The sequence below is a fragment of the Protopterus annectens genome, chromosome 6.part1 (assembly GCF_019279795.1).
Source record: "Protopterus annectens isolate FY-2018-M chromosome 6.part1, PAN1.0, whole genome shotgun sequence".
NCBI lineage: Eukaryota > Metazoa > Chordata > Ceratodontiformes > Protopteridae > Protopterus > Protopterus annectens.
The window spans coordinates 442,074,285-442,101,717 of NC_056738.1; the positions used below are offsets into that span (position 1 = coordinate 442,074,285).

Genomic DNA, 27,433 nt, shown 5'->3' on the forward strand with positions numbered 1-27,433 from the left:
ATTGCAATGCCTACATGTCAATTTATTTATTTTGTAGTCAATGAAAAATGAAGTCAACATTTTTATTACATTTCCAGTCTTAACTGATTATGTGAAAATCCCCTTTTATTCCATCCATCCATTAACAACCCCTTGTCCCATTTTTGCACATGGGGTTGAGGTGTCACTTCACCAGTGACAATCATCTAGAACCAAGGTCTACATAGCTGGGTGGCTAACCCTGCCACGGTCCCCTTTTATTAGATGCATGTAGAAAATAAATGAGAAATGAATCGTGTGCCGTGATGTACTAGAAGGGCATATGTCTACCACTGTTTTTCATTTCAGTAGGATTTATTTTGCTTACACAAAATCATTGGACTAGTGATGGATGACACAGTGTATTGTACTCCACAGCTGTATTATGTAATCTAAATTCTAAATATAGTCAGTATGTCTTCTAGTAACCTAGTGGCAATATTCATTTTCAGATTCATGTGCCTAGCTGTATTTTTCTTTTTATCATATATCACTGTAATTTTGCAAGTTTTTAAACATTACTATACCTTTCTCCCTATTTTTTTTTCATTTGTGTAAATATAATTCTGTTTAGTTGGTTAACAATAGTATCAGTCTTCCATTGTTTTCTTAACATATTTTTAATTCTGTAATGCTGACAGTCAGCTATGTCCCAGCCTCTCATGAGCAACAACTACCTCTTGTGAATTTGCTTCTCCAGCTCTCTAAGAATCCCACATAGATGCGTCCATCCATTTACCTCTAACATGGAACTATAAAAGGAACAGATTCTCTTCCTTATTAAGAAATGTGTTTATAGATGTTTGAATCTACATTATATGAGGCTGTGTGATAAAGTAATGTGTAATGCTGTTTTCATGCTGTTAGAGTGCCTCATATCTTATGGGCTTACTGTGTAATGGCATGATGCAGGGTCAGAAAATGTTGCTCTTCTTTTTTCTTCATTACCCTAATATTTCCTAAAGTATCGGCTAATGTGGCTGGTTTCTACCTCACATGCGCTAGCAGAAGAGAAGAGGCCCAACTCTGCTGTGAATGTGAGAGCAAGTTTGACAGTTTCACTTCTCTTTCCCTGCCAACCTCTCCCATGGGACTAGTCAGTGCAGAAACATAGATTATTAACATTTGGACAAGTGGCATATCTAGTTTTCAGCGCTCCTACCACTAAGTTATCTCATCCTCTTTACTAATATAATGTAGAGATGATTGAGTATTTACATTGTTATTCCATAAGCTCATGGTTCAGCAAAAAGGAAAAATAATAATAATAATAATAATAATAATAATAATAATAATAATAATAATAATAATAATAATAAAACATGCTTTTCTATTTTCTTTCTTTCATTTTCTAAAAAATGTTTATTTCACTAATCTGTCTGTTCACTTTTTCTCTCTTTCTGTTTGGCCTCCATTTTGTCCTTCCCATTTCCTGCCTTACCATCCTCTGCTACTCTTCCAGCTCCTGAAATGGTCAAAGGGGATGTAATCGGCCCTGCTGCTGATGTTTGGGGTTTGGGAGTACTCACATATATCATGTAAGTAAGAGCAACTGATTCTTTTCTGCTACTTGGGCTCTATGATAAATGAGCAAACACACAAAAAAATTGCAACATCAGTTAGTATATTTATGTAACAGTTATCTAATGATACAGTGAAAGTACAATTTGTCAATATCTTACCTCCCAACATATTGCCTAAAATGAAAGAAAAAGTACTATTATGCTTATATACTTCAGGAGAACTGAAGCGCATCTGTTACTATAGAAATATGCTATGATATTATATATTTAAATTTTTGGAACCCTTTCAGTTGTCTTCTTAAAGAAGCATTGGCTAAATAGTATGAAACAGCTTTTCACAGTCATGATTTGTAAGCTATATCTGCATGTTGCTATTTGTTGTAAGCTTATTTATGTAAATGCTTCTCTGCATTTTTGCACACACTTGTCTAACCAGATGCTGATCTATTGCAGTGCTTTATCTTTGTTCATTATTGTGTGTGAGAGAATGAATGTAAGTAGCACTCGTTTGCAGAATGTTGTTCTTGCATGCAAGTAACATCTAATCCATAATTAATTCAATCTAAGAACAAGTAAGCAACTATCAGTCATTGGTCATGAGGTGGGGGGAGTAATATTTCTAATTTACCAGTTAATAATCTGAAGTGGTACATAATTCCTTTTATAGGTTTATAGGTAAGTACTAGGCTAGCTATCCTTGCTGGCCATTTTACACCTAGCTAATTTCCATTTGTGTGCTTGAAACAACATTCCCCATTTGGTTATACATTGGCATTACCCATCCCATAGTTTTTAATCCCTAATGACAATAAGTGGGATCGTGCCATAGATAATTTGAGGGGACACATGCATGGGATAAAGTATTTAGGAACTGCCTTTGTCCATTACTAGCACTTGAAAATGGGCAGAGATCAACTTGTTTAGATACAAATACTGAGTATTTCTGATGCCATTTGACTTGTTGATATCCAGTAAATTCATCAGTAATAGATCAGAGAATTCCTTGTATGCCAGACATTGGTCACCTCTTTTGCAGTCTGTAGGATACCAAGTATAGTGATAGGCTATGAGTTGGTTGATGCAGGATATGCTGTTTAGGCCTTGTAACCTTTAAGTAAGGTTAAGAACTGCATTTGTGCAGGTTGGCACTTGTCTTAGAAAGGCTCCAGAGAGTTAGGCAATCAGCCTCTGCTCCTCTGATCATACCAAACCATCCGAGAGAACTATGAATGCTAAGTTTCAATTTTACTACTGCATTTGTTGCACTTGACTGTATTTCATACCAACTGCTGCTTTTACTTATTTAAGAAAAGATCTGTTCTGCTGTTTTATTCTGTTGCTATATTTAGTTAGGGAAAAAACTGTGCTGCTTTTTACTCTGTTGCCTATTTAATTTAAGAAAAAGTATTCTACTTTTATTTGGTTCTTGCACTTTTGTTGGCCATAGTATAGATTGGATTCAGACCGGCTGAATCCAGTTCTGTTTGAAGATTGATCACTAAAATCAGGATATCTTCTTTTGGAGGACCCCCCCCCCCATACCCTCATAGTAGGAGCATACAGTAGGACTATCTAGTTGAAGGTTACTGGTTCAGGGCTGAGTTTGAGCTGTTTCATTGGTGCAAGGCTCAGTTTGAGCTTTTTCTTTGGTTTCTTTGTATTAGCTGCTTTGCTGTTATTTTTATATTTGAGGACCACATTTGCACAGGTTGGCAATTTTCTTAGAAAGGCTGCAGAGTGTTAGGCAATCAGCCTGTGATCCTCTGATCATACCAAACCATCCAAGAGAACTGCAAACACTAAGTTTCAATTTTACTACTACATTTGTTGCACTTGACTGTATTGCACACTAACTGCTGCTTTTACTTATTTAAGAAAAGATCTGTTCTGCTGTTTTATTCTGTTGCTATATTTAATTTAGGGAAAAAAACTGTGCTGCTTTTTACTCTGTTGTCTATTTAATTTAAGAAAAAAAGTATTCTGCTTTTATTGTGTTGTTGCACTTTTGTTGGCCATAGTATAGATTGGTTCCAGACCAGCTGAATTCAGTTCTGTTTGAGGATTGTGCACTAAAAATCAGGACATCTTCTTTTGGAGACCCCCCCTACCCTTGTGGCAGGAGCATATATTAGGACTATCTAATTGAGGGTTACTGTTCAGGGCTGAGTTTGAGCTATTTCATTGGTGCAGGGCTCAGTCTGAGCTTTTTCTTTGCTTTCTTTTTATTAGTTGCTGTTGTATTATATTTAAGGAGTGTGTTTGCGCAGGTTGGCACTTGTCTTAGAAAGGCTCCGGAGAGTTTGGCAATCAGCCTCTGCTCCTCTCATCATACCAAACCATCCAAGAGAACTACGAATGCTAAGTTTCAGTTTTACTACTGCATTTGTTGCACTTGACAGTATTTTGTACCAACTGCTGCTTTTACTTATTTAAGAAAAGATCTGTTCTGCTGTTTTATTCTGTTGCTATATTTAAATTAGGAAAACACTGTGCTGCTTTTTACTCTGTTGCCTATTTCATTTAAGAAGGAAAAAAAAGTCTTCTGCTTTTATTCTGTTGTTACACTTTTGCTGGCTGTAGTATAGACTGAATCCAGTTCTGTTTGAGTATTAAGCACTAAAAATCAAGACATATTTTGGAGAAACCCTCCCCCTGTACCCTTGTGGCAGGAGTGTACAGTAGGACTATCTAATTGAAGGTTACTGGTTCAAGGCTCAGTTTGAGCTATTTCATTGGTGCAGGGCTCAGTTTGAGCTTTTTCTTTGGTTTCTTTGTGTTAGTTGCTTTGCTGCTGTTTGTGTATACTGCACCATTGCACACCACCATGCAGAGGGGTAACTCTTGGCAGTTATAGATGCAAAAGTGCCAATAGACATATTTTCCCTTAGAAGTGGCTGCTATCTAGTAAAGCGGTTCTTAAGCAGCTGTCAGCTGTTCAGTGAACCACCCAGCAGCAATTGTACCTCTTATCTATCAACATCAGACCTATAGATCCCCTTTTTTATAGGCCTTCTACTGTACACTCCAGAGATTAGTCCCCCTAAAATAGCCCCCTATCAGATGCCACCATCTTTTTCTCCTTATCTGTGGAGATACCTGATTCAAACCTTGCATTATGCACTGTTAGATTTCCTCTGCTTCACCTACTAGCTTGGTTGACATGTTTTTTTTTTTCAGGCAGTGCAGCAACTGTCTCATGTAACCAACAAACCTTTTCTCCTAAATCACTCAAGTACAATTTGTCAGAGATGCTTATACACTAAGAATCTGGAATAACTGCTCTCTCTCGCCCAGAACAGCAACACTAAACAGGTTGTCAGTTCACACACCATGACTCCTACTCATAATATGCACTCAACACATAAACCTTCATATGTGGAGGTACTCTCCAGAAACCTACCTAAACACCTGAGACCTCCAAAACACAAACATGCTACACCTAACACTATACTACACTAGCACCAGTGTCTCACCAAATAAGTCCATAAGTCAATGCACATCTATTCCAAATGTTTTAGTTATAGGTGACTCTGTAGTGAGACATACGGACTCTCCACTCACCAGGTTAAACAAGGAGGTTACAGTCAGCTGTCTTTTTGGTTCAAGGATTTGTCAGATCATACATGCACTCAAGTCTGTCAACGACAAGTACCATTGTGACTCCATCATAGTTCATGTTGGTGTGAACAACTTGAGATGTACCTCCTCTGGACTATATGAAGAGAGACAAGATTGTTCTCTCTGAATATGTGTCCCAGGCAGGTATGTCCCTAGCTTTTAGCAGTATTTTACCCCCGCCTAGGATGATACCACAATATAAAGACAAAATGATTGGCTTCAATAATTAGCTAAGTTTCTGGTGTCATCCTAATGGGATCCAGGTCCTGCCAGCCTGTGATGATATGGTGCATAGACCACACTGCTTTGCCAGAGATGGGCTTCACCTGGCACCTCTAGGCTTTTGGTTGTTGGCTAAGACACTTGCCTTCCCCATAATATCTTTTTTAGACAAGGTCACAAAAACAAAATTTCCGACATGAAAATATCAAACACAAAGAAACTAAGAGTCATGCTGCTAAATGCGAGTAGTTTAAATCAGAAACTGCACCCTCTGGAAGCACTCCTCTCCCTGGAAGATGTTGACATCTGTGCAGTCACAGAAACCCGGTTCAAAGCCACAGTAAGTACCCCAGCTTTGCAAGGCTACAATACCTTCCACACTTTCAGACTGCAAATTGAAGGTGTGAGAACCAAAGGAGGTAGAGTATCTATTGTCATTAAAGATAATTACTGCTCTAGACTGGTTAGACAAGATAGCTCTATGTTGTTACTCCAAGTCCAAATAACCATGGGTGAGATCCCCCCCATGTCATCACCAGTTCCAATTCCCCTTCCATGAACCAGGAAGCCCATACAACTTATTTAGACTTACTTGTGACAATTAAAGTACAACCTAACACCCTAGTCATGGGTGATTTCAACCATCCCTCCATTAATTGGGAAACTTATACATGTCCAAACTCACTTGCAAAAAAATTCCTGGACTTTGTTAACTCAGATTCCTTGGAACAAATAGTGCACCACCCCACAAAAGGCTCTAATATTCTAGACCTGATCCTCACCAATATGAGTGACGGATGCAATGCCTCATGTAGGGCCTGCACTGTTTAAATCCAACCAAAAATCATTCATTTTTGAAGTAACAATAGCACTTAGAACTCCCCAAAGAAGAAGTCAGGCTAAAAAACGTCACCAAAGCTAACTATACCCTCCTAAGTGATGGTATAATTGACTTCCAAGCTCCATTTTCCACAAATACACACCTATACCAAGGTATATACTAATGCCCTGTATAAATATCTACACAAATATATAGATACAGCCGTGCCTGATAGGATTAAAGCAAGATCCTCAAGAAACAACAAACCATCCTGGTGGCTGTCTAACATTAATAGATTATACAATAAATAGAAGAAGCTGCTGTGTAAAAATACAAAAGTGAGAACCCAGAACTGGAAGAGCACCCTTTTTGGCCTAAACAAGCATATAAGACAACTTGTAAAATCCTCAAAGAGCAACTACGAGAAATATTTAATAGCCATAGCCAAGGATAACCATAAGGCTTTCTTCAGCTACGTCCGCAACCTAAAATGTAGGACTCAGATGTGTGCTGAACTAATTGTGAATTGTATTGCACACAGTGCCCTGTGGAAACTGCAAACCTGCTAGCAGACAGGTTTGGCAAAAACTTCACCCCCTATCCCCCCAAGCATACCACAAACTGTGTCTTCAACATCACCTCCTCCCTGCATCTCCAATGAGCAAGTCATCAATGCTCTCTCAAGGACTAGGAACACAGCCTCCATGGGGCCAGATGGCATTCCGGGCTGCTTTCTTAATGTTCTTAAACAAGAGCTAGCTACTCCACTAGGCACCCTATTCAACCATACACTGAATGGAAAACAGTGACTTTTATCCCATCCACAAGGGTGCCTTGGCAATAGACCCAGGTAACTATAGACCCATAAGTTTAACCACCCTCATCTGTAAGGCAATGGAATGAAACATCATGGAGCTCATAAATAATGATATAGGTGACCTCCAAACCCTAGCTCCGTTCCAGTTCAGTTTTGTGAAGGGTAGGTCACGCCTGCTAAACCTGGTGGACTTCTTTGAGAAATGTGACTAGAGTCATAGATGAAGGCAAAGCTGTGCACACAGCCTCTCTTGATTTGGCCAAGGCCTTCAACACAATCCCACATTTGGGCATCATTGACAAACTAACCCAGTTGAATATCAACTCCTGTGTTATCAGGTGGGTTGCAAATTGGCTCACAGATTGAAAACAGTCAAAGTAAGAGACTTCACTTCTGCCAACAGACCTGTCACCAGAGGGGTCACACAAGGCTCAGTGCTGCGGTGTCCCCTCTTGTTTAGCATATACTTCTCAGAAGTCCAGGCCAAAACAGAGGGGGTGGGGCTAACCAATTTTGTAGATGGCTGCAAATTAGTTGCTATCACTGAATCCCCTAGTGATGCCAGCATTCTTCAAAAGGGGCTTACACAGACCAATGATTGGTGCCAAAGCCATGGTCTTAAAATAAATGTTAAAAAATGCATCATCATTCCCTTCAGTAAAAACAATGTCCCTGCTGATTATAAAATAAGCAATAATACCCTAAGTACCAATTCTGTTGTGAGACACCTGGGAATAATAAAATGGACTGGAGACTGGAAACTGATTTTTTATACAATAAAACGGACTGGAGACTGACTAACAGGGTGCTTTTTTTTGGTTTATTTGTTTTTTGGTAAGCACTTTTACAACACTTTACTGGTTTTAGACCTGGGAACAAAAGTTGACTGCGACCTCATCTTCGACCAGCATGTGTCTACTGTGGTAAGGAAAGCATTCTATGTTGCTCATGTGATGAGCAACAGGATCGCTTCAAGAACAAATGAGGTTATAACTTCCGTGTACTCATCCCTCATCGGGCCTATTATTGAGTATCATTCTCCCTTTGGTATGTACCATACCAGACACCTGCAGCAACTTGAGAGACCTCAGAGATTTCTAACTAAGAAAATTCAGGATCTCCAACACATCTTTTATGGACAGATTGAAGTCGCTGTCACTGTACTCAGTAGAGTATCGACTAGTTAGAGGCGACTTATGTCTGGCTTACAGGGCTATCTCTGACCTAAATCTTATGAAAATGCTGCATATCCGTAAGTCAAATGGGACTAGAGTCACCCATTCCAGAGACCTAAATCTAGCTTGTGACATAAAATAGGACCTTCTGGAAAGACAGATACACCTCTCAGAGGTTGCCACTCGCCTGGAATAGGCTTCCAATCCATGTCAAGCAGAGCACCTCCATGACCATGTTTAAGCGCAGCCAGGACAACTAAATGGAAAACCATAAATTTCTGCTGGGGTTTGCCCCTACTTCTCGCTTGGACATGGTCAGTCCTTACTAGAAAATCTTGGGCATAGATGATATCTCTCATCTAGTATTATATTGGGATTTAACTGCTAGGCTTGTAAAGACCTACAGGTCAATAGCCTAGTAACATCCTATGAACCTATCTCTGTGGGCATTCCAATTGTTGCATGTATCTGGACAGATACATGCTAAAAGGGGCATTGTATTAAATGACTGGCCTAATGAGGGATGAGTAAAGGGGGGCAATGACATACCTAGAGCTAGACACAATCCCTTTGTTTATAAGCTGTGCAATATAGAAGGACTTAATAACAACAATAGACACATGTTGGTCAAAAGTTGCAATATACCTCACCTCCCCTTATAATTAATACCTGCAAAAACCAACCACCCCCTCTATCTTACTAATTTTACCTTCCTGTCACTTTTGCTTACTGAACTACTCTACTGCCTCTATATCTATTAATTACCTCCATGACACTTTCCCTCACTGGCCTACCGTACTGCCTCTATATCTCCCTCTATTTCTGTACACCAGATTTCTAGTTTCTCTTTTATAAAATTAAGTATGTGTCTCTACTAACTGTAAATTGCAGAATTCAAAAAATTTATAGTAGAAAACTACTTAATGTAGAATCTGAATGTGAATGAGCACTGCTTTGCCTTGTCAAACCACACTTATTCTGTAATAGGTAAGAGTAATCAACAGTATGTATAATGTATATCTAATTGTACAAATATTATGTTATCTAACTATATACATTATTTGTCTAAGCAAGGTATTTTCCTGCATATCACCTTAACATACGTTCATGTAACCTTGATATGTCTTTCTTTCTTTCTTTGCTTGACTCTGTGTGGAGCTTTTCTCCCTAGGCCTCCGCTGAAATGGATTTTTTACCCAGTTGGACTTTCCCGGTAAACAAATGTAAAATAAATAAGTAAAATAAATGTCACTGTACACGAGTTCTCAAATCTCGAGTAACTAGGTCAAATGATAGGGGCATATTGTCAATGTTGTAGTTGTCTAGGGTAGATGACTTCCTAAAGGATACAGTAATGTATTTCTGGCATTTGGTTTTAGTCCATGATTTTGGCACCAACTATTTATTTGGGAAAAACCTTTCTGTAGGATAGTTAAGTCATATGGGGATTCAGTGATTGCTCCTAGCTTGCAGTCATCCGCAAACATAGCCAGCCAGAGCCCTTTGGTATTGGCTTTTACTTCAGAAAAGTAGATGCCAAACAGGAGAGGTCCCAGCACAGAACCGGGGGGGGGGGGGTTACTTCACTGGTGACTGGTCTCTTTGTGGAGGTAACTTGCCCTGTTTTAGTTATTGGCTTCATATTGTGAGTCAGTTGGCAATCCAGCAGGTGACATAGGGATTTATTCCATTTATTTAGCTTTTCTACAATGCCTGAGTATGGAATTCTGTCAAAAGCTTTGGCCAGGTTGAGGTATGTAGTGTGTACTATTTTGCCTTGATCCATTGCTTTGGTAACCTTTTCCAAAAAAAAACAAACAAACAAAAAAAACATTTTGAGTAAGCATGACCTGCCCCTGATGAATCCAAATTGAGACTTTTACTCTGATATTTTGACATGTGCTTTGATATTTTGATAACTTAAGATTTCTAAATTTCTCCAGTAAAAATGCTGGGAAGCTAAGAATAGAGCAGCAGTTTTGCTTAATCACCTAGGTGGGGTAGGTTTACATTCAGGCATAATCTGTGGTAAACATTTGTACCAGAAACAACCAATAGAGATGTTAAACTTATCTCAAGAACCTTCTTACTAAACACCCTTGTCAAGGTGGTGCCTATATTTACATGACTGTCATGTTTAAACCTCTGATTTACAGACTGCAGTAAAATGATACTAAGTATGACTGTGCCATATTATCCAGCTGTTGTTTTCAGCAGTATCAGTACTATTTTAACAGTGTTAGTATTGTCAGGCAGTACCAAGCTGAAACCAGTTCATGTACCTAGATATTTTCAGGCCTCTACAGTTATCTCTTCATGCTGTTGCACAGCTTAGTGTGATGTGCTGTTTCTTACTAAGTCCTCCCTCTTACAACTGGTCTAGGGCACTTAGGTGACGCTTGTTACTTATGCAATCCTTGTAATCAGATGTAGCTATATAAGGACTTTAATTCACTTCTGTCACTGTCTCGCATTTTGATATTTACTGAAAATGCAATACCAAGAAATGTGTAATAGCACCTTTTGGGAAGTTAGCCACCTATGGAAACTACCTCATTGATAAAAAGCCCCTAAAAGTAGACACAGCAGTCTTGGATTTGGGAACTCATGTAAATAATACTCTGGCTTTCAAACAACATGTGTGTAAGATAGTAAGAAAATCATTCTATGTCATTGAATTTATAATGAATACTTGGCATCTAGGTCCAGGGAAATGATTGTGCTATTGTATTCAGCCTTCATCAGACTCATCATTGATTATAATGCTCCCTCTCCAGCTCACAAAAGCACTCAAGTCACTTACCCCTAAGTACCAGTGTGAGTCAATCATAGTCCATGTGGGCGTGAATGACCTGTGATGCACCATTATATGAAGATACACATAACTGAGCTGTCAGAATATGTGTCACAGGCAGGTATGAGCCTAGCCTTGAGCAGCATTCTACCATCTCCAAGGATAATGCAACAATTCCAGCAGAAAATGATTGACTTTAACAATTGGCTTAGCTGCTGGTGTCATTGCAAAGGGATCCAATACTTGTCAATCGGGGAGGACATGGTTGACAGGCCACCCTGCTTTGCCAGAGATGGTCTTCACCTGTCACCTCTAGGCTTTCAGATATTGGCCAAAGCATTATCCACCCCTATAGTGACTTTTTTAGGCATTGCCAAAGAGACAAACCTTCTAGCACAACAAAAGCTACAAAGGACAAGCTAAATCATTTACTGCTCAATGCTAGGAGCCTCAACAAGACATTGTATGCCCTGGAAGCTCTCCTCATCCTGGAGAATGTTGATATCTGTGAATTTGCTGAAACATGGTTCAAAGCCACTGCAAGCACTCTGGCAGTGCAATGCTGTAATGCCTTTCATACATTCTGATCACCCACTGAAAAATAAAAGAGCAAAAGATGGAGGTGTATCTATCTAAATAAAGGATAAGCACACCTCAAGGCTGGTCAAAATGTGACATGCTCGAGTTACTCCATGTCCAACTAACCATGGGAAAAATTCATTACCATATTCTTGCTAGCTACAGGTCCCCCTCCATGAACTAGGAACCCATGCATTATATCTGAAGTTACTAGAGACACTCACCATCCATTCCAGTACCATACTAATGGGTGATTTTAATTATCTGTCCATTAATTGGGAAGCATACATGACCACTAACATGGAGGCCTAAAGATTTTTTGACTTGGTAAATTCAAATGCCCTGGAGCAGCTAGTCTGCACTCCGACCAGGGGAAGAAATATCCTAGATCTGGTATTCACAAATATGGGAAAGTGCTGACCCCCCACCCCCCCACCAGTGTGATGTCCTCACCAGTAAGATCAGATCATAAAGTGTTGTTCCAACTAGTCCCCCCCACCTAAAAAAAATCTTTACGAACTTCTCAACTTCTCTAAGGTAAATTACTGCCTATTAAGGTATGGCATAGATAGTTTCCAAGTTACCCCAAATCTGGAAAACACAGAAGCCTATGCAGAGGCATACACAAAATTCCTGTATGACCATATAAACAACTGCATAGAAATGGCAGTAACAGACCAAAATAAACCCTGGTCAAACCACAAAAGGAAGCCACCCTGTTGGACCCTCTGGTAATTAATAGGTTATACAGCAAAATAAAGAAAATTCTGTTGAGAAAAAAGAGGGAATGTGCACAGCAGAGCAAAAAGTCCCTCGTTAGTCTAAACTAGTGAATCAGGAAACTAGACAAGTCTCTGAAAGCAGACTCTGAGGTAAAGATGGCCTCCAAAGCTAAGAATAACCTTAAGGCATTTTTCAGTTATGCCTACATCTTAAGGTCAGCACCCAATAATGTCTGTAGTTAGTTGTAGATGGCATCACTTATACTCAGACATGATACAGCAAATCTGCTGGCTGACAAATTCAGTTCATATTTCACCTTCCCATCACCCCCATCTCTCCCCCAAGAAATACTTTCCACCATTCCACTGCCAATTATCCCCAAACAGCAGGTTGCCATTGTGCTCTCTAAAGCTAAAAACATGGCTTCAATGGGGCCTGACAGTATACCAGGTTGCCTCTTAAACAGCTTAAATCAGGACTTATCAGGCTTATTAGAATCTTTGTTTAACTACAGACCCATAAGTTTGATTAGTCTTACATGTAAGGCCATGGAAAGAATACTCATGGACCTTATAAATAATCACACAGAAAAACTCCAAACACTGGATCCGACACTATTCGGCTTTGTCAAGGACAGGTCAAGCCTACTGAATCTGGTGGATTTCTTTGCGAAATTCACTAAGGCCATGGATGAGGATAAACCAGGACATACCACCTGCATCTACCTGGCCAAGGCATTTGACACAATATCTCACTCAGGTATTATAAATAAACTAGAAAACTGACTGTGCATAAATCCCTACATCACCAGATGGCTAGCCAGTTGGCTCATGGACAAGACATATGTGGTTAAAGTAGGTAAATCTAGATCCAGCAATCGGCCACTTACTAATGGTGTGCCACTCCTGTTCAAAATATACTTCTTTGAAGTCAAGGCTAAGATGTAAGGCCTCTGGATGACAAAGTTTGCCAGTGACTGCAACCTGGGGACAATCACTGAATCCCCCAGTGATGCAGATATCCTTCAGGAGGGTCTAGATTAGACAAATGATTGGTGCCAGAAGCATAGCCTAAAACTAAATGCAAAAAAAATGCATGATCATACCTTTTGGGAAGTCAAATACCCCTGCAAGTTACAACATAAATAACACACTCCTAAAAAGAGACTCAGAGGTGAGAGATTCAGGTACACAGCTAGACAGTAGCCTGAACTTTGACCAACTTGTGTCCATAGTATTGAGGAAGTCCTTTTATGTGGCACACCTTATAAGTAAAGGCATGAAATCCAGATACATGGAAGTTATGGTCCTGTCCTCATTAGACCAATAATCGAGTACAATCCACCATTTGGCATGTACTTTAGTGATACTTCAACACAGGACTAGTAATCAAGAAGCCTCAATCCTCACCACTGGCACCAGTGGGGGACGTACATTGGAAGGATGACAAGTACACACACGGTATTTCCAGATGCAGCTTTCTGTATCAAGGGCAATTTCCCTTAAGAGCACAACGAGACCACATCTGGGGCTGGTTTCTCTCTCTTTCTCCAGATGCCCAGTAAGACTCCCACACTGGCACAGCTATAGAATTCATATCTCAGCTGAGTGGCCATGCCAAAACCTCCAGCACCCTCTCTGTCCAACCAGTGCTTCACATCCCTGCCCAAGTAGCTGACACACACACACTCCTTGAGGTTTGTTACACAAACACACACACACACACACACATGCACACACACACACACACACACACACACACACACACACACACACACACACACACACACACACACACACACACACACACACACCTGGGAAAGGCTGTCACAGGTTTACTAGTTGTGCCCCCTTCTGCCCATACTGTAAGGTAGTTATCACTGCTAACAGTTACCAGCCACATCTTTATCAGGTACTTTAAGGCCCTTAACAAAGGGTTCCAATCTTACTGTGTAATGTTACTATAAATACAAATGGTAGTTTGACCAAGAGCAAGGCTATTAGGAGTGGCCCACAGTATCACCATATAAATATGGAAGTACTTTCAGAATTTAAATATTTTTAGACAGATCAGTCACAACATAAGGTTTAAATATATTTAATAATAAATAATAAAAGAAAAAGACAATACTAAATATATATGTACAGTGACAACAGAGTTCAAAATCACATGAAATATTTAAAACAGCATTGCAGGACAGTCTCAGATAAATAAAGAAAAACATCTAAATCAAGCCTTGCTATATTCCTGACTATATCTAAGAGAATTACTATAACCTAGAACTGATTCAGAGCAGCAAGGCAGATGTGGTGAATGGATCCTGATGTTGTCAGTTCAAAGACAGAATACAGAATGCTGTCTCTCTCAGATAATTCTTAAATTAATATCTCAAATATTGCTGCTGAGATAGCTTGCAGAATGACATAATTTCTTGTCATCTGACTCTATCCCAGGTAACCCCCCCCCACTGCTGAAAGCTAGCAATATTTAGCATCTACCTGTGAAAATACATACACAATGGCTTTTCCTCAAATCTTGGTACTTGCTGGAAGCCATAAAACACTTCCAAGACAATACAGAAAGTTCCCTAGTTCTAGACATTGTGTCTCTTACTGCACTGAAACTGAAAGATAACATCTTTTTGCAGAATCGCATGAATTCACTATTTCTGGCTTTTTCTTCCCTTACCTCATCCTCTCCTTTCAGTCCATCATGTCCCCTTACTACTGCTGAGAAATTCATCTGAATGAAAAATCTAATTTCCAAAGGCATTTATCTCCTCTAGACTTCCAAACATTTTAATTTCCCTTAATCAGACCTATTGTTGAATATAATGCTTTCCTTGCCACATATTTGTCTGAATATATGACTCAACTTGAGAGACTGCAGAGATTCCTAACCAGAATGATCAGTCATCCCAAGTTTATCAGTTATCTGGAAAATCCAGTACTCCTTTTATGAAATGACTGAATTGACTCCATAGTGATCTATTTGACTTTTCTAGCTGTGAAAAATCTGACCCTCCTTGTCTTACTATTTTTTTTTCAGAATAAATGCTTCCACAAATACCCACTTAAAAGACTTAAACCTTCATCAATATATAAATAAGACACATTAGTGTGATAGATTCATATCCCAGTGTATCCGTCACCTCTAGAAGAAACTTTGACTACATGTCAAGAAGAGCAACATCCTTATAATCTTCAAGGTAAACATAGATAATGGATGTTCACCATCTAATTCTCCTTCAGTCTATACTGTGCTGCTTTCTTTGTGGCTGGAGGGAGCCCTTTAATATGGCTGACTGACTGTGCTTGTAATAGTCTGTAGACTGATTGCCTAATACTTACCTCTGCACCTATGAGCATATGACATTGACATTCCTGTAAGCTTTTTGTGTATTCCCTGGCTTCCCAATATACTTATTCAGCCCTTTTACCTGTGACAAAGACTTTGCCCTCTAGGCTATTCCCTTCATGTTTTCCTCCTGCTTTGTACGTTAACACCCCTAACTCTTACCACTGCTTTCTCCTTATTCTGTACCCCATTAGTGTGCTATCTCCTCTCTGTCTTTATCCTTAGGTAGTTTCACCATGAGTTTGTTCTTTACATCCTTCAGTTGTTTTAATTTACTGCTGTTTCAATTTCCTTTGTAATTAGGTTAAGACAGAGAATGTTCCATTGAGACCAGTCCACTCATCTGCTCAAGATATATAATAAAAATAGTTCCTTTAACCACCTTGATATCATCTTATCATCATACCTCACTTCTATGACTTCAATTTCACCTCTGACAGGCTTGCAGATTGTAAGTTTGGATAATAAACCTAGGAGCACTGCTATCCATAGCAGCTAGAACTGACTGTGAACTGAAAAATGACCAATACTCAGGGTAGCATAATCTTACAATTACAATTTATAATCCCCGCCTTAAGGCTACCTTATAAAAAGTAATTTGGCAGATACAAAGTCTCACTCCTCTCATCATGTTCCTATATATATTGTACTGCCTTTTGGTCGAGGTGAGTTGACTGATTCTCTTGAATAGACAAACTGCAGTGTTACATTGTAAAAATGAAAACACCTTATTCTGCCCAAGATGTTTCAAAATTTGGTAAGTGTAATAGGTTGCCTCAGTGGTCTTTAATCACTAGAGGAGCAATCATTCACCTTTCTTTTACATTGCTGTATACCAACAATTACAGAATATGAAGATTAATGAAACATTTTACTCTCCTCCAGTAAATTACTACAGCATCTCCTATCAACTGTCTTAGAGCTCTGTACTTGCTTCCCCCGGCCAAAGTCCCTTCTCCCACCATAAGCTGAATCATGTTCCCTGTGATTTTGTTCTGTTTGCTCCCACATTGTTACACCATGTAACCTTTCCTCTCCAGATCTCTTCTATATTTCTCACCCCAGAGATCCATCTTCCCCTTCAAAATACTCCCTAGACTACCAGTATCTGCAGACTTTGCTAAGATAGATATTTATTTTCGTTCTTCTTGCCATGCTGCTGCTGGATTCAGCTGTGCTCCAGCTAAAGGAAAATCATGTCATATGAATACCCAGCTGATACAGAAATTATTGACTCCTATCCTACAGTTATATTTTCCTTCATTTGAGCTGCTTGCCAATCTTAACAAGGTTGGCTGTCCCCTATTCAACCTGTGTCCAGCTTTTCCTCCCCTATTCCTTTTAAACTGTGTTTCTAAAGTACAACCAAACTATCCACTTATGCTGTACAGATGACGTTAAAATTAAGGCCAAAACATGCATATGTACAGGCAGTGAGGATTGGCTTTATTAGACTGAATATACCGCTAAGACTAAAAAAATGTAAAAAGTAAAACAACATGGACATTCAGAATCCGTGTAGCTGAAACACTGTTATTTCCTTAAGGGCTCATTTGCATATATCAAATGGGCCTGCAGTACAGGAGGTTTAAGGTATTACACAATGAAGATTCTAGTTTAGCTGATTCTTTCTTGGAATTTTTTCTAAATGGTTTGTCTGTATGTATGTGTTACCCTTTTGTCTGTATTGTATTTTTTCTGTAGTGAATTTTACAAAACAAGTATGTGGCACTAAATTTCATTGTATGTTGTATTTGTATTCTGTAGTCATTCCACAGAAGAAGGCCTGACAGACTAAAGTTCCTGTTTAGTATACGCATTCAGTAGTCATTCCACAAACAAAGAATGTGGCACTAAATTTCATTCACTTTGATGTATATGTATTCTGAAATTATTCCTGAAAAATAAGTTATGACCATGTTTTATTAATTTTGTTATTTGTGTATTCTGGAGTAATAAAGGTTAGTATTTTGGGAAGTTAGATGGGCACAGTGTATAGAAAAGTATAATTCTCTGTGTTACTCTTAATTCTGTCAGAAAGCTTGCTTTGACAAGTTATGTTATTATTTTATTATTGTTAGCATGCTAGTGATGTTTAACATTACAGCTTTAAAAATATGTATATGTCTGCATATATATATATATATATATATATATATATATATATATATATATATATATATGTGTGTGTGTGTGTGTGTGTGTGTGTGTGGTGTATATATGTGTGTGTGTGTGTGTGTGTGTGTGTGTGTGTGTGTGTGTGTATATATATATATATATATATGTATATATATATATATATATATATATATATATATATATATATATATAAAAAATATATATATGTATATATATATATATATATATATATATATATATATATATATATATAGTTACACACACACACACACCTGCACAAGAATGTATTCATTATTGTATTTTTTTGCGTTATGGTATGTGAAGGTCATTGCTAATAATACTTTGAACTGCTTGACAAAATATATCAAACAAACAAAAGATGTTAAGTAGTCATTAGTGACAAATATACATTACAGATTGTGTAGTACTTTGATACATTTTTCTTTTTCACATGTACATTTTAAAGGCTAAGTGGACGGTCTCCATTTGCTGAACTGGATCCCCTGGAGACAGAGAACAGGATACAGTCTGGACGATTTGATATATTCAAACTCTATCCAAATGCATCTCAAAGTGCCTCTCTTTTCCTCAAGAAGATCCTTTGTATATACCCCTGGTAAGTTTAAAGCGGTTTATCTTCTAATGTGCTGTTTTGTTGGTTTCCATAATCTATAATTGCACTGGATGCACGACTGACCACATATTGTCTCATTCCTATATTTTGTAAAGTCTAGATTATGCCCTAACGACATAGTTTAGGAATCTTTTCATTCCATTGTCAGAGCATACCTTAGCGCTGAAAACAAATGACCAGTGCTTATCTAATATCCATTAAAGATGTATTATGTGAGATGAGTAATTTTGCTGTAGAGTGGTCGAAGGCATTTTTATTAGAACTACCAGTTCTAATAAAAGTAATATTTAAATCATAAAATCGCATGTCACTTTTTAAGTTGAATAAACAGAAGCAGATTTATTTATTAAAAAGTGGCTGAATTAATCTAAGTTATACTTGCAGCTGAATAACTGTGTTCTGATATTTAATGTGAAAGATATCACTGAGGTGGTTGGATAGTGAGATCATTGCACCATAAAAAAGCCAGCACATCTGATTGAAAATGAGCTGATCAAACATTGCTGGCTTTGTTTTGGTGCACGATTATGAACTGTGGCTATTGGGGAGTTTGTCCTTTCCGTACTGTACAGCGATCTCAGAACTGGTATTTGTAATTAGCAGGGGGTGTGGGGGTGCAGGAGGGGGCTTGCCCCACCCAGCAAAAAAGCTGGGTTTTTTTTTGGGCTGGACCAGTTTTGTTTATCTTACTGCTTTTGATTATATAAGTATATGACAAAGTGTTGTATACTCAAATAAATATATATCTCCATAACAGTGCTCACAAAAGATATTTAAAAAATTGATCCCAGAAAGTGAAGATAGCAAATAATGGCTATGAGAATAAAAGGTACACTGATCTTTGTTTTTAGTCTGGTTGTCCAAGGAACATTGTTATCAGTTCCTGTTTTTAGTACAATTTGAACTGATTGGGAATTCTCAAGCCATTTAGAATTGGAACCATTGCATACCTATATATATTATAGCCAGTAAATGGTGAGAACACTATAGTATTAAAAGCAAGTTACAAACACTTTGTCTGATATAATGAACTCCAGTATTAAGGCTTTCTTGTTTGTGCTTATAATAATGTATTTTCACCATGTGACTAGGAAACATTTCAGTATAAGTATGTCACAAAATTGACAAAGTGAGGGATTCATGAAGGCTATATTCCAGGTATAAAGGATTTTATTGCTGGTGTAAACAGCAGTATTGTCATTTGCAAATAGTACATCCCTGTGATCATAAAGTCATGTAAGCCAATACCACCTTCTGCTATGAAGGGACTAGTCAAATAAGGGTTATGAAAGTACACGCCACTAATGGTGATGGCCACTAACGTGTTTCAGGAAAGCAATACTATGCATACTGCAGAGAACAGTTGTAGTTCAATTTTAACATGTAGCCCAGTAAGAAGAGACAACAGGGATCTGTAGTCCATGAAAACAGGTCAGGATGTCCACTCCGCATAATATGTAACATTTTGTTGATCTGGCAGTGGCAGATTCATAGAACCACATTTAGCCAAATCTAGCTGACTGAATATAAAAATTGCTGACATTCAAATATAACTAACTCTAGTGTTTGGGGACCTAAGAGTTTACTATGTTAATAGAAGGGTGTAGGGTCTCAGGCTGCATGGGAGTATGTTGGCATACATTTTTCTCTTTCAAAATGCATTGACTGTCTATGAATTTCCTTTTTGATTGTCTGTTTATGATAAAATGGGCACTGGTGTAGTGGTCAACAGTGAACTAATCTATATCCGTGGTAGGCATTGTCATGCCAGTGGAAAAATGGTATTACAGCTGCAATTTTCACCTGGCCTGTTTGTAGCCAGTATATATTGTTATTGACTGGTGCTGCACATTCATATGCACCAGGTGGCATCCTTGAGCAAACATGGCAATATGCAGGTGAGCTGCATAAGTTACATCTCAAGTAACTGACTAATTCTGAAAAGGGTAGGACGGCCAGCAGTTTGTTTGTGTCTTTCAGCTTTTCCCAGTTAGGAGTCACCACAGTGGAACTCCTGTCCTCTAATGATTGGCAGTAGAATTTTACGTGCTGGCTTGCCGGGCCTAACGCACAACCTTCAACGAAGGAACCCCCATTCACGCATGTCGCCACACAGAAGACACTCTAACTGAGAATCGAACAGGCAACGTCTAACTGTGTGGCGACAACGCTACCGCAGCACCACCACAGCAGTATTCATGTACTTTATGATGATAGGTTGAGAGATTTTTAAATCTTTTAAATGTTGCGAAGTGTTTCATTGAATGTAATGGTCTGCAGAAGCGAGCTTTGTACTCATGAAAGCGCTTACCATTTCTGTTTGTTTCATAGCCTGATGTTTTAAATAAATACAACTTTTATCTAGTCTGGTAGCAAAATTATCGGATTATATGCTTTCTTAGGCTTGTTGACATTTTCACTTTTGCTTTAGCGTTTATTCCATTTATCCTAGCTGCTGGTGTTTTTATTTCCTATATTCATTTATTTGTTTGTTTGTCCTAAACAATAATTGATGGTATTAGTTACCCTGAATCCATCCTCATAAACAGAGCTATAAAAGAAAAGTACACCCATTCTCTGTGGAAACCCTCATACAGCACGCCTCTCCACAAAGGAGGCACCTTAACAGAGCTATAAAACTATTACCTTATTGCCATCCTTTCGCCCTTATCCAAAAATTGCTGAAAACTGCATTCACCAACAACTCCTATACTATCTCCTTGATAAGCAGCTTCTCTCTCCCACCCAGCATGCTTTTTGCCTGCACCACAGCATTGAAACTTCTTCTTCTTCTTCTTCTTTCGGCTTTTCATAGTTAGGGGTCGCCACAGCGGATCACTGTCTGCTCATGATTGGCAGTGGAGTTTTACAGTGTCGAGTTGCCAGCGTGGCACCAAACCTTCCACAGAAGGCACACACACGCACACACTCACACCTAGGGCCAATTTAGTGTGTCCAATCCACCTACAGCATGTCTTTGGGATGAGGGAGGAAACCGGAGCACCTGGAGGAAACCCACGCGACCACAGGGAGGACATGCAGACTCCACACAGAAGGCACCCCAGCCGAGGATCGAACCAGGGAACCTTTCGCTGTGAGGCAGCAATGCTAACTGCTGCACCACCATGGCTGCCACTGCCCTTTTAAAATTTCTTAACATTGTCAATCAAGGATTGAACTCTGGCCATATAGTCTCATTCCTTCTTGATTTGTCCAAAGCCTTTGATGCTGTCTTTCATCATCTGCTTCTTCACAGACTTCACCTCCTAGGCTTGGTCCCCACCTAAAGAGCTTGGTTTACAAGCTGTCCAATAACCATACCCAATTTATTAAATGGTTGAATTTCCACTCTGTTTTCCTCCCTGTTGCAACAGGTGTGTCCCAAGGCTTCATATTAGGTCTCAGTCTATTTAATATTTTCCTAAATAAGATACAGAAAGAAGCAAAGATGACCAGCATCATACATTACCCAGATGACTCTACTCTTGTCTGCTCTGCTTCTTGCTTATCTTCCCTACAACCCATCAGGCAAAAATGTACATGACTTATGAGAAATCACAACTCTTTTTGAACCCAAATAAAACAAAACTGTTTATTTTTCATCCCAAATCTACTAGAACCACCACTGTAAAGCTCAGAATTGCCCCATGAAGCAATACCAACATAGAAGTAGTTACCCAAATAAAACTTCTAGGAATCATTATAGACAATAAAGTTTTAACTACATGTAGATTCTGTACTTTAAAAAAATCACTTCAACAGTGGCTCCCTTTACATGGTTAAACTCTTCATTGGTGATCATGGCAGGAAACTTTACTGCCTCAGCATTGTTTCTTCCAACACTTCTGTATGCCTCCAGTATATTCACCAATCTACTCTCCTCCCAAAAATCCAAACTTGAGCAATATTTCATAAGAGTAGCAAATATGAATGTAACCAACCAAATAAATTCCACAATTGTACTTTCTTAGTTATGCTAAAATTGCTCTAATTACCCACCAACCTGCCTTCTCTCAATTAGTCATAGCTCACAAAGTATTGTATCAACCACCCAACATCCACTCAACTAAACTCATCAAGTGGTAATGTCAAAAGAGAAATTTACTGTGCAAAGAACCTTACTTTGTCAAACTGCAAAAATCTAGCAGCTCACATGGTAACTTTCTATTCTCTGTTAATATTTATAAAAAATGGAACAATCTACCTGCTTCCATCAGACTCTTAAACAAAATGCAATATTTTAAAATCACTCTAAAAAAAGAACACTTCAGAAATATTCACCCTTTGAAAGTACACGCCACTAATGGTGATGGCCACTAACATGTTTCAGGAAAGCAATACTATGCATACTGCAGAGAACAGTTGTAGTTCAATTTTAACATGTAGCCCAGTAAGAAGAGACAACAGGGATCTGTAGTCCATGAAAACTGGTCAGGATGTCCACTCCGCATAATATGTAACATTTTGTTGATCTGGCAGTGGCAGATTCATAGAACCACATTTAGTCAAATCTAGCTGACTGAATATAAAAATTGCTGACATTCAAATATAACTAACTCTAGTGTTTGGGGACCTAAGAGTTTACTATGTTAATAGAAGGGTGTAGGGTCTCAGGCTGCATGGGAGTATGTTGGCATACATTTTTCTCTTTCAAAATGCATTGACTGTCTATGAATTTCCTTTTTGATTGTCTGTTTATGATAAAATGGGCACTGGTGTAGTGGTCAACAGTGAACTAATCTATATCCGTGGTAGGCATTGTCATGCCAGTGGAAAAATGGTATTACAGCTGCAATTTTCACCTGGCCTGTTTGTAGCCAGTATATATTGTTATTGACTGGTGCTGCACATTCATATGCACCAGGTGGCATCCTTGAGCAAACATGGCAATATGCAGGTGAGCTGCATAAGTTACATCTCAAGTAACTGACTAATTCTGAAAAGGGTAGGATGGCCAGCAGTTTGTTTGTGTCTTTCAGCTTTTCCCAGTTAGGAGTCGCCACAGCAGAACTCCGGTCCGCTAATGATTGGCAGAAGAATTTTACGTGCTGGCTTGCCGGGCCTAACGCACAACCTTCAACGAAGGAACCCCCATTCACACATGTCGCCACACAGAAGACACTCTAACTGAGAATCGAACAGGCAACGTCTAACTGTGTGGCGACAATGCTACCGCAGCACCACCACAGCAGTATTCATGTACTTTATGATGATAGGTTGAAAGATTTTTAAATCTTTTAAATGTTGCGAAGTGTTTCATTGAATGTAATGGTCTGAAGAAGCGAGCTTTGTACTCATGAAAGCGCTTACCATTTCTGTTTGTTTCATAGCCTGATGTTTTAAATAAATACAACTTTTATCTAGTCTGGTAGCAAAATTATCGGATTATATGCTTTCTTAGGCTTGTTGACATTTTCACTTTTGCTTTAGCGTTTATTCCATTTATCCTAGCTGCTGGTGTTTTTATTTCCTATATTCATTTATTTGTTTGTTTGTCCTAAACAATAATTGATGGTATTAGTTACCCTGAATCCATCCGCATAAACAGAGCTATAAAAGAAAAGTACACCCATTCTCTGTGGAAACCTTCATACAGCACGCCTCTCCACAAAGGAGGCACCTTAACAGAGCTATAAAACTATTACCTTATTGCCATCCTTTCGCCCTTATCCAAAAATTGCTGAAAACTGCATTCACCAACAACTCCTATACTATCTCCTTGATAAGCAGCTTCTCCCTCCCACCCAGCATGCTTTTTGCCTGCACCACAGCATTGAAACTTCTTCTTCTTCTTCTTTCGGCTTTTCACAGTTAGGGGTTGCCACAGCGGATCACTGTCCGCTCATGATTGGCAGTGGAGTTTTACAGTGTCGAGTTGCCAGCGTGGCACCAAACCTTCCACAGAAGGCACACACACGCACACACTCACACCTAGGGCCAATTTAGTGTGTCCAATCCACCTACAGCATGTCTTTGGGATGTGGGAGGAAACCGGAGCACCTGGAGGAAACCCACGCGACCACAGGGAGGACATGCAGACTCCACACAGAAGGCACCCCAGCCGAGGATCGAACCAGGGAACCTTTCGCTGTGAGGAAGCAATGCTAACTGCTGCACCACCATGGCTGCCACTGCCCTTTTAAAATTTCTTAACATTGTCAATCAAGGATTGAACTCTGGCCATATAGTCTCATTCCTTCTTGATTTGTCCAAAGCCTTTGATGCTGTCTTTCATCATCTGCTTCTTCACAGACTTCACCTCCTAGGCTTGGTCCCCACCTAAAGAGCTTGGTTTACAAGCTGTCCAATAACCATACCCAATTTATTAAATGGTTGAATTTCCACTCTGTTTTCCTCCCTGTTGCAACAGGTGTGTCCCAAGGCTTCATATTAGGTCTCAGTCTATTTAATATTTTCCTAAATAAGATACAGAAAGAAGCAAAGATGACCAGCATCATACATTACCCAGATTACTCTACTCTTGTCTGCTCTGCTTCTTGCTTATCTTCCCTACAACCCATCAGGCAAAAATGTACATGACTTATGAGAAATCACAACTCTTTTTGAACCCAAATAAAACAAAACTGTTTATTTTTCATCCCAAATCTACTAGAACCACCACTGTAAAGCTCAGCATTGCCCCATGAAGCAATACCAACATAGAAGTAGTTACCCAAATAAAACTTCTAGGAATCATTATAGACAATAAAGTTTTAACTACATGTAGATTCTGTACTTTAAAAATCACTTCAACAGTGGCTCCCTTTACATGGTTAAACTCTTCATTGGTGATCATGGCAGGAAACTTTACTGCCTCAGCATTGTTTCTTCCAACACTTCTGTATGCCTCCAGTATATTCACCAATCTACTCTCCTCCCAAAAATCCAAACTTGAGCAATATTTCATAAGAGTAGCAAATATGAATGTAACCAACCAAATAAATTCCACAATTGTACTTTCTTAGTTATGCTAAAATTGCTCTAATTACCCACCAACCTGCCTTCTCTCAATTAGTCATAGCTCACAAAGTATTGTATCAACCACCCAACATCCACTCAACTAAACTCATCAAGTGGTAATGTCAAAAGAGAAATTTACTGTGCAAAGAACCTTACTTTGTCAAACTGCAAAAATCTAGCAGCTCACATGGTAACTTTCTATTCTCTGTTAATATTTATAAAAAATGGAACAATCTACCTGCTTCCATCAGACTCTTAAACAAAATGCAATATTTTAAAATCACTCTAAAAAAAGAACACTTCAGAAATATTCATCCCTTTCAAATTCTTTGCACAAGTACTCTGAAATGTTAAGAAAAAATGTTCTTTCAGGAGTGTGATATTTTTTTTAAGTTTGCATCCTTCAAGATTATGCTTTACATGACAGATGGAGCTAACATTTCAACCCCTTCCCTTGATTTAGAACAAATTGATATGGTTGCTGCAAAATCGAGAAAAATGTTAATAGCTGATTCTATTGTACCACCATGTAAAGACATACAAGTGTCTGATGTGCTTGGAAAGAAAATGCATGCTGTTGACTCTTGTAGCAGGAGCTTTGAATTAAGGTTGCCACCTGTCCTGTTTTGAATGGAGTCGTCGCATATTAAGGACATGCATCCTACTGCCCATGTTCACTGTGAGTAGAAAAGGAAATGTCTCATTTTGCCAGAAATACTGTAAACATCTCATTTCCTCCTCACAAATAGTGCAGGAAAGATTAAGAATTTATGATTTATTTTTATGCTGACAGCCTCGCAAGCACGTCTTGTGTGGACTTGTAGTTAGATGCCTAAATTTACTGTTGCACTTGCAGTCATACTTCTCAACTGTTCCACTTTTAGTGGTAAAGTAAATGTATTTTTTCAGCATTAAATGACATTCTGACATTTATTTATTTATTTTATATTTGTTTACCGGGATAGTCCGAGTGGGTGGTTAACCCATTTTCAGCGGAGGCCCGGGAGAAAAACCCCAAGTTACATTCAATCCATAACATGTTCAAAATACAGACATATGAAATCACAATTATGGTAAAAGATAGCAAATAAAGGAAAATGTAATCATAGATTAAAAATACTAATGTAAGTTAAACATTAAAAGAAAAGAAAAAAAATTCACACTTAGTACATGGTATAAGAGCAAAACAAATATAGAACAGATTTGTCCAAGATTTCATAAGGTATCAATCAATATTTTATGAAAAAAAAAATGCTAGGTCCTATGGCTGAAGAGTAGTCAAGGACAAGTTAAAATATAGCATTATATTGTGTAGAAACTATTGAAAGTAAAAAATCTTATTAGTGTAGTAATAAAACTGTGTTAGTGTATAAAAGAAGAAAAAAAAGATAATGGTTAATAAGAGTAAAAGATGGAAGATAGCAGAAGAATAAAAAACAGATAATTTGATGAGTAAGAGTAAAAGATGGAAGGTAGCTTAGTAGTGTAGTATCTAAAAAAATAATGGATTAGTAAAGTAGAATTTAGGAGAAATTATGAATAATGATATTATTCAGCGGAATTAAGACAGGAGCAGAGCCATGATTTGGATAGGTGGGACTTGAGCAGTGCTTTAATTATTTGGGGGTTAGCAGTGGTTAGTATTGATTGGGGGGGGTCACATTCCATATCCTGGAGATACTATTGGAGTACAAAGAGTCTCAATGGTAGTTGTTGGTCTTAGTTACTTGTTGAAGGAAGTAATCAGAAGATCTAAGTTGTCTTGTGTTGGATTTGGTTTTAAATAGGTTTTGTAGAGCTGGACATTTTTCAGGTTGATATATTACATTGTGGGCTATTGTGAGTTGGGTAAATATAAGGAGATTGGGTAATTCCAGCCAGTTAAGTTGTTGTAGTGCAATAGAGTGATGTACTCTATCTGGAGAGCTGTTACCAAATCAGGCAATTTTATTATAGCATACCTCAAGTTTAGTTAGTTCGGTTTTCCTCGGGGTAGTGAAGATAGTAGAGCCATGTAGAAGGGGGAGACAATAAATGTGTCCTGGTAATAGATT

The 27,433-nt window shown here is 38.5% G+C and overlaps 1 protein-coding gene across 2 annotated transcripts in view; it reads left to right on the forward strand.

Moving 5' to 3' along the window:
- The window catches only part of SPEG (striated muscle enriched protein kinase), a 2,687,905-nt gene that overhangs the window by 2,624,985 nt on the left and 35,487 nt on the right, over positions 1-27,433 (forward strand). For both annotated transcript variants that reach the window (XM_044075871.1, XM_044075873.1), the window contains 2 exons: positions 1,481-1,556; positions 18,252-18,401. In XM_044075871.1, coding sequence (XP_043931806.1) covers positions 1,481-1,556; positions 18,252-18,401 — 226 coding nt within the window. The remainder of the gene's footprint in view (positions 1-1,480; positions 1,557-18,251; positions 18,402-27,433) is intronic.